At 35.9% G+C, this 8,864-nt stretch overlaps 1 protein-coding gene across 1 annotated transcript; it reads left to right on the top strand.

Annotated features, from left to right (window-relative positions):
- Window positions 1-370: 370 nt before the first annotated feature.
- Window positions 371-3,528, top strand: LOC113286040 (auxin response factor 2B-like). Its single transcript, XM_026534758.1, has 10 exons — window positions 371-619; window positions 792-935; window positions 1,047-1,142; window positions 1,238-1,294; window positions 1,389-1,458; window positions 1,609-1,699; window positions 1,789-1,953; window positions 2,083-2,202; window positions 2,300-2,382; window positions 3,217-3,528. The coding sequence occupies exons 3-8, from the start codon at window positions 1,083-1,085 to the stop codon at window positions 2,180-2,182; spliced, it is 543 nt and encodes a 180-aa protein (XP_026390543.1). The 5' UTR covers window positions 371-619; window positions 792-935; window positions 1,047-1,082; the 3' UTR covers window positions 2,183-2,202; window positions 2,300-2,382; window positions 3,217-3,528.
- The last annotated feature ends 5,336 nt before the right edge of the window (window positions 3,529-8,864 follow it).

Raw genomic sequence — 8,864 nt, forward strand, 5'->3', positions numbered from 1 at the left:
TCTTGTTCTTGACCTAGTGTTTGTTTATATCTTTGAATAAGTACTTGGCTGAAGACAAAATTGGATGATAATGCATGCTTGGAAATATGATTAAGGAGGCAAAAATTCAAGTGACTGAAGAAAGATGGGAGGGATAATGATCTAGACGATCATACTGGTTTATCTGACAATGATGGAGCAAATAGAATTGGTCATAAGGGAAGAAGTGCCGAGGAAAAGCTCAAGAACAGTTCATTTGATTACAAGGAAGGTAATGTTATCTTATTTGTTTTGGAGAGATGTATTTTTTCCTTGCATTTTTTTTTCTTTCTTTTTTTTTCAGCTTGATACCGACTAATCTAAAATGTTATTCAATTTTTTTCATCTCAACATCTCGAGAATGTTGTTGACGAAGAAGAAGAAGCAGTTAACTTAGAGGAGGACGAGATGGATGATTTCATTGTGAGCGAAGAGGAATATGATGAGCATGGATCTCTTCCAAGGTATCACCATTGTTCATGGTGTAAAAGATGTTAACGAGCTCTTAATTCTTCGAAAGGAAGGGCCTGCTGAAAGACCCAGATCAAAATAAAAGTATTTTGGTGAAGAAAAAGGAACACATAATCTGAAGTGGCATAAGGTATGTATTCGGTCTAGTTTTTCAATATGGTGGTCTAAGTTCTATATGCATACATATTGGGTAACTATGGACATAAATCATGCATATTTGAGATCTCAACTGTTGATGTTAGATGAAATATGGTTTATAGTATGTTTCCACTTCCAATTGATGTTGACATAAAATTTTGTAGGGTAACTAGCATGTCAATATTTTTCACAGATTGTGATGAAGATGCACTGTACTCAGAGCTATGGCATGCTTATGCCGGTCCATTAGTTACTCTTCCTCGTGAAGGTGACCTAGTTTTCTATTTTCCTCAAGGTCATATTGACAGGTTATTACTTTGTACTTCAATATTTTTAGTTAAATTTTTCTTCAAAATTCATTTGATTTATAATTTGTTGATAAGAAATTAGTGGAAGATATGATTTATTATGAAATTTAGGTTGAAGCGTCTACGAATCAAGTAGTTGATCAGCAGATGCCGATTTATGATCTTCCAGCGAAGATCCTTTTTCGCGTAATCAATGTACAATTGAAGGTAAAATCTCAATTCATGACGTGTAATTAGGGATTTAGGGGGTTTTCTTTAATGGTGCTGATAATTTTATATTTTTGACTTTTGTGTGTCTTTAGGCTAAGGCAGATACTGATGAGGTATTTGCACAAGTGACTTTGTTGCCACAGGGAAATGTAAGTTTTCTCTCTTTTATTATTAGGTTTTGGTTGAAAGAATGTTCTGAATCAGGAAATTAATTTTATGTGATGTGTTTCTCTTCACTACCAGCAAGATGAAAATTTGATGGAGAAGGAAAATGTTCCGCAGTCCTCTCCCCGTCCTCTTGTGCATTCATTTTGTAAGACTTTGACTGCTTCCGATACAAGCACACATGGGGTTTTTTCTGTTTTGGTCCGAGTATTATTGCATTTTGCATTGATGAAACTGGTATCTCTACTTATCAACATGGTTCCTTTTCCATAGTTAATCATCATCATGAAATGGCCAGGTCAACCTAGAAGGCATCTGCTCCAAAGTGGTTGGAGTGTCTTTGTTAGCTCCAAAACGCTTGTTGTTGGGGATGCATTTATATTTCTAAGGTATCTTATCTTTTTGATGACCTCAATTTCCTATCTTTAAACCATCTTTGTTTTCTCTATATGATACAGAGCTAATGTGTTTTTTCCAGAGGTGAAAATGGGGAACTTCGTGTCGGCGTATGCCGTGCAAAGCGACAACAGGGTAACATTCTGTCTTCATTCATTTCTAGCCACAGCATGCACCTTGGTGTTCTTGCAACCGCATGGCATGCTGTCTCGACAGAAACCATGTTCACTGTCTATTACAAACCTAGGTGTGTAGTTTGGATAACACATTTATCCTAAATTATATTTGATTTCGGGAAATAAAAAATAAGTACATTCTACATTTCTTTTTGTGTTTACATACTTAATATAAGATATTCCTCCAATCTCTATTACAGGACAAGCCCGGAAGAGTTTATTGTTCCATATGGTCAATATATGGAGTCCGTGAAGAACAGCCACTCGATTGGAATGAGGTTCAAAATGAGATTCGAATGAGAATAATCTCAAGAGCAAAGGTACACTTTTTTGTCTATATACTTATCTCCAGCATGGCAGCATACTTCTGCCAATCTTCCGTATTTCTAATGTTCATCTATTTTTCATTCACAACAGGTTTATCGTTTACATGCACTATTGTTGGAACTGGTGATGCTGATCCAAACAAGTGGAATGGATCAAAATGGAGATGCCTCAAGGTAGTATTTAATTTAAATATTCTTTTGGTATTTTGGCTTATTTTTCTGATTGTAACAAGATTTAGCACTGAAGATTTGGCTGAGATGAAACTTCTTCCGCTCCTCGTTCTGAACGAGTATCTCCATGGAAAGTTGAACATTCCTTGTCTCCCCCTGCATTGAATCCCCTTCCAGTACCCAGGTCAAAGAGGTCGCGCACAAACATGGTGCCCTCATCTCCCTACTCCTCTGTTCTAACTAGAGAAAGTAATGATCAGCACAACATCTCTTGATTGTGCATTCATTCTCTAATAGCATTTTAGAGAGTAAATCACTCTGAATCCATGTTCCTTAGGGTTTGTCCGAAGTCCCTAGACCTTTCACTAATAAATGGGTTGTCAAGGGTCTTGCGAGGTCTGGGATATTTTCAACCTTAAGTGGCACTTTTGGTGAACTTCTGGAGTCAGATATTGATGCTAATTGCTAAGCCTCTTGTGTGTGTGTGACTAAGCAAATTTTTTCAGTCTCTAGCCTAATCTGTTGAGCATGCGAGAATTTAACTAATAAATTCACTAGATGGACATTTGTTGATAAGTATTCAGAAACAAAGTGACTACTGAATCTTACTTTATCAAGTAATGGTTCCCTATTTTTGCATATCTGTGTTGGTCACTTTATAGATGGGGTGCAATCATAACACTTTTTTGGAACTTGTATGAATCATTCTCAAAAAATTGGTTTCGTTGTTGTTGACAAAAACACAGTTGATGCATCTTTTTAGATGTAATGCTCTCATTTGGTTTGGTTATTTGAAATTGACTATCTTTTTGAATTGTTTTCCATGAATTGGAAAAGGAACTTGGAAAAGGAACATGCTGCGGAAAGTGTACAAGCAGCTGAAAGCTTTGTGGTCCTCGAAGGCTACAAGTAGTTGGGAGGGAATCTCATATTGATAAAGTATGGATGATTCCTTTGTATAATCGGGAGTTAGGAGGGAATCTCAGCTGGAAAATGGACTATAACACTCCCTCCCTGCTCACCCGTATGTTTCTCTACTGAGATTTCTTTATTTGGCTGTTACTTGTCATTATTTGAAAGCAAAACAATTTAGGAGATAACTCTATGTTTGCTGTTAGTTACATCCTTTCTCATTCCTTATAAACTGAAGAGTAAACCCATGTATGCCTTCTCTTTTAGAATTAGAAGATTTTTCTATTCAATAATAAACAATTATGTGGTGCATAAATTTACGCATGTTTGTTTTGACTCTAAAAGATGAAGCATTTTAGTGAATTTCCACAGTAATACTTGCTGAAAAAGTTGCAGGGAAACTCTGCTTTAAGCTGATTTTGTTACAGGGAACACTAAATTTGACCTAGTTTTGACCAGTCAAAACAACTATTTTTTTTTTATGTTGTAAAAAACTCGCAACTGCAACATGATGTTGCGACCTCTGGATTTCGTAACTATTTGAAATTGTTGCGACCTCCTAATTTCGCAACTGTTTGAAACTGTTGCGACATTTTTACGTTGCAACAGTTTGAAATTGTTGCAACCGAAAATTCGCAACGGCTTATAAGAAGTTGCGAAAATGTGCAACATCGACTTTCGTAACAGATTGAAATTGTTGCAACCCCACTTTGCAACTGAACCATGCTGTTGCTAATCACGAAAAATGGTGTAGTGGATTTTTCCTTTATATAGGTCTCTTAGGGAAGTGCGTCATTTTATTTCGTCATTCCTTCTGCAAAGTTACATAACTTTTATTCTCTTCTTTTTTCCTGACTAAAAGGCACAAGAAAGTTAAGTAAAGTTTCAGCAAGGTTAAGTTTCATGTTCCTGTTCCTTTTGCAAAGTTACAACAAGTTAACTAAGGATACAAATTAGTTTTGTATATGAGAAATGAACTTTTTATGGGCAACATAAAAATTGTTTGAATTTTAAGAAATATTTTACTTTAATTCCAAGCAACCTAGATTTGTTGTATATATAAGAGGTCATCCTCTAACCCGAGGTTCCTAAGATTAGAACAAGGGCAAGACTTTGAAAGATATATTCTTGAAAGATATCATTTGGGGATCGTGAACACATGCTAAGCTATCTTGAAAAGTTTGTTCCATGTAATCTTTGGTTTCATTATCATAATAATTGTTGTTAACTCTAATGTCTTTTTGTTTTGATATAAGATCATTCAAAAATATTGACCAAAACCAAGACTCGACAGAACTTCTGAAAACGCGGGGGTACCAAAATACACCATAAACTTTTTATTAGGAAATCTTTATGGATAAAGTCAATATTCAATTCCGAGAGTTCAACTTAATGAATCTCAATCAAGAAAGAATATCTAGAGTTATATCTCTAACTCTCAAATCAGAACGCTTACATACATAAGTCCGTGAACCTGATTTCCGGGTGAGGGTACTTGGGTAGTTCCAAAAATAAATTTCCCAAGTAATCAATCAAGTCGTATCCGACAATTAGGGTTGGATGTATCTACTATGATTGGTTAACGTACAACCTGTGATATTTCAATTATAAGGATAAACAATATAATGCAAAAAAGAAATAACACATGTACCAGTTTTTTATTAATTAGGAAATCGCAAATGCAGAAAAACCCCGGGACCTAGTCCAGATTGAACACCAACATGTATTAAGCCGCTACAGACACTAGCCTACTACCAATTAACTTCAGGCTGGAATGTAGTTGAGACCAAATTAAACCCTCCCAGCAATTCAGTTACAGTCGCGTTCCTTACGCCTCTTGAATCCCAGCAGGACTCCACGTAACTGATTCCCTTAGCTGACATCACACCAACTAAGAGTTGCTTTAACTCAATTGAAGACTTCAAACCAGTCTGTCTCCCACGGATTAAGCCTATATGTGATTTCCTTTATGATCAAAAAGATTTGATCAAGGTGATTGGAAATCGGTAGCAATAAACAAAGTCTAGCTAACCTCAAAATCCGGACTTATGCAACCCGAAGTACAACCTAGATTATTATTCACCTCACAAGTATAAAACTTGTGGAATCAATAAAGTCTGAGATGAAGAGAACTTTGATGATTACTTTTAGAGCACTGCTCGGTCGAACTCGCAAGCGTTTCTATCTAAGTTTGTTTGTCAATGTTAGTGATCAAAACTATAAGTCTTAATTTTTAGTGTACTTATAGATGTCTAGGACTATGATAGATTATGTAGTTGGGCGACTTCACGGCGTTCATCAATTGAATACGAAGAACTACTAAGGAGAGATTGTGGAACTTCATCAACAAAAGGTATGTGGAGACTGAAACTCATATATCACTTGGAAAGTCTATTTCTACTTTATCTCCTATATTGAGGCATAAGTCGTGTTACGATATAGTTTTCTATTATGCACATTTGATATTTCGAGTTGAGTTTAACTCACATACATATTTCTCGGAATATGTGTTGGTAAGCTTTCGCTTCAATCAAGTTAATCTTGATCATGTGAAAATCTCTGAGTAACATCTTACATGGTTTGTGTGATACAATCATTTGGTGTAGACTTGGAATGTTTCGTTATGATTATTTCAGTAACTTGAAAATTTCTTTGATGCTAATAGTGTGTGAAAACGGCTATTGTCATCCTCTAAGAAAGCTTCAGTGATTGAAATAAGAGTTTATAATTCTTAACCATCATTGGATTATAAACATATTATGCATTCTTGCATGTATGTGATCCATGACTGGAACTAAAGTATGCATACCCGTATGCGTACTTGAAGTTGTGAAATTCTGTGTACCAAGTATACACACCGGTACGCATACTTGCGTAACGTATAGGTCCGGGAATTTCTGCTGGGTTTTAGAAGTGTACTAAGTATGCGTACCCGTTCGCATACTGTCGAACCCAAACTCAGACCTACTACTTAAGTATGCGTACCCGTTTGCATACTTGAGTGGTTAGATTTCTAAAATCGGTTGGCTCATGAACTAATACATTTATATATTAAGGAATGAATTCTTTGCAAACCATGGCTATAATGTTCATGAATTGATTCGAGTGAATCAAACCTATTTTGCTTCAATTGTGTTCAACTCTTCAACTAGTTTCATTTAAGTCCTTTGAACTAGTTACGGTTAAGATGAATAAGGTTGATATGAGAGTATTCATATAGATAACCTCGGCTAACTACGATTGAGACAACATGGTGTACACGTTTAGGTACGGTTATTAAACCTAAATGAGGGTATATTTCATTTGTGTATAACAAACTAAGTTCGATCTAACGGTTGAAAGATATTAGATTGAATCTAATCAGGTTTTCATCTAACGGTGAATATTGAATGCTTTGTTACCAAGGTAACTTAGATTGCAAACCCTGATTTGAAAATTATATAAATGAGAACTCTAGAAACTAGGTAACCTAATCCCCACACCTCCTGTGTGATAATAGTTACATAAGCTAGAGTCGATTCTCCTTTAACCTTAGCTTTTTCATGAAACCCTGTAGGTTAACGACTTGAAGACTTCATTGGGATTGTGAAGTTAGACCCAACTATTTTCTCTGTAGTTGCATGATATGATCTTTCTGTTTATATCGTGTTTGAGTACTATCTTCTTTAACATTGGCTCGAGATTTAATCTCCGATAGGCAAGATCAAACGTAATCACAAAAAATTTCATCTCATTGTTTGTGATTCCTCAATATCTTGTTTCGCTACCGTACGATTAAGATTATCGTGAGGTGATTGATATTTCTAGGTTGTTCCTCGGGAATATAAGTCCGGTATATCAATTGGTTCTTATTCACCTTGATTTATCGAAAGACGGAACAAAACTCGTAGGTATTTCTGTGGGAGACAAATTTATCTATTCCTATAGACTTTTCTGTGTGAAACAGATTTGTTTATCAAGTCTTCGACTTTGGGTCTTAGTAACTCTTAGTTGTGGGTGAGATCGGATAAGGGAATCGTAGTATCCTGCTGGGATCAGAGACGTAAGGAACACGACTGTACCTTGAATCAGTGTGAGATTGATTAGGATTCAACTACAGTCCAGACCAAAGTTAACTTTGTAGTAGGCTAGTGTCTGTAGTGGCTTAATACAGTATGGTGTTCAAATATGGACTAGGTCCCGGGGTTTTTCTACATTTGCGGTTTCCTCGTTAACAAAACTTCTGGTGTCTGTGTTAGTTCTTTTCCGCGTTATATTTTGTTATATAATTGAAATATCACAGGTTGTGCGTTGAATCGATCAATTGGAAAATCCAACCTTTGGTTGTTGATTGAAATTGATTGATCCTTGAATATTGGTCATTGGTACCGTTCAATTTAATTCTATTATATTTAACCGAGATCACAAATTCCTATTTGTTGATTGTAGATTGAATTGAGAAAGAGAAATACTAAACTCTTTGATATACTTTTCTATAGATTGAGTCTGACCGTCTAATTGATTCTCTTGAAAGTATATTGGAGTTTGTCTATTCATATTTCCAAACGAATTGTTGGGTTTGGTTGTTAGACCCCCGCTTTTTCAATTGGTATCAGAGCAGGCAAACACATTAAAGACCTTATAAGTCTGTGTTTGTAGCGATCTGAATATGGACAAAAGTGTTATCTCCATAAAAGTACCACCAGTCTTCGATGGCTCAAATTACTTATGGTGGAAAATTACTATGCGTGCCTTTCTTCAAGAGCGTGATTTTTGATCATGGGTTTATGTGGTTAATGGCTATAATCCTCCGGTAGTTATAGAAGGCGATGTAACAGTTCCAAAGGATATTGGTAGATATGATGCAGCCGATATTCTTGCTGCAAAGATAAATTCTAATGGGTTAAATGATATCATTCATGCCATTACCCCAGAGCTCCAGCATCATGTGACTACTTGCACAAAGTCTAAAGATGCTTGGGATATCTTAGAAACTGTATTTGAAGGGAATACCAGTGAAAAGGAAGTTAGGCTTCAAAACCTAAACTCCGATTGGGAAAACCTTCGTATGCCAGATGAAGATTCATTTGATGAGTTTAATCACAAAGTGTCTGAAATTGTTAATGCATCTTTTTCATTGGGTAAGACTATTCCTGAAAAGGACATTGTGATGAAAATTATCAAATCGCTACCATCTAGATAAGATTCTAAGAAGCATGCCATCGTTGAAGGTAATAACCTTGCAACTCTTTCCAGAAACACTCTGGTTGGGAAGTTAACGATCTTTGATCATGAGCGTACATCCAAATCCGTAAAGGATGTGGCTTTCAAAGCACAAAAGAACACTAGATTACTTGACAAAAGTAAAAGTGTTTGCATCTCTGAAGATGATCTTTCTGAGGATGATTCATCAGATGAAGATATTGACAAGTCAGTTTCCTTGATCACAAGGCAGCTTAGGGATCTTTTGTTGAATAGAAGTAAACGATTATCCAGAGATAAACCTAGGTCATCAGTTAAACCGCATAATCGTGTTCCTCCTAAAAACAGGGATATTGATGAAACTGATAACGAGGATATGCCTCAGTGCTTTA

Source organism: Papaver somniferum, chromosome 6 (genome assembly GCF_003573695.1).
Source record: "Papaver somniferum cultivar HN1 chromosome 6, ASM357369v1, whole genome shotgun sequence".
Lineage (NCBI taxonomy): Eukaryota > Viridiplantae > Streptophyta > Magnoliopsida > Ranunculales > Papaveraceae > Papaver > Papaver somniferum.

Excerpts from the sequence above, each read along its gene's own strand:
- LOC113286040 (XM_026534758.1), top strand. The coding sequence starts at position 1,083 with ATGCCGATTTATGATCTTCCAGCGAAGATCCTTTTTCGCGTAATCAAT. Across the intron at positions 1,295-1,388 it reads CTTTGTTGCCACAGGGAAAT|CAAGATGAAAATTTGATGGA; the intron begins GTAAGTTTTCTC and ends CTTCACTACCAG. Across the intron at positions 1,700-1,788 it reads GATGCATTTATATTTCTAAG|AGGTGAAAATGGGGAACTTC; the intron begins GTATCTTATCTT and ends TGTTTTTTCCAG.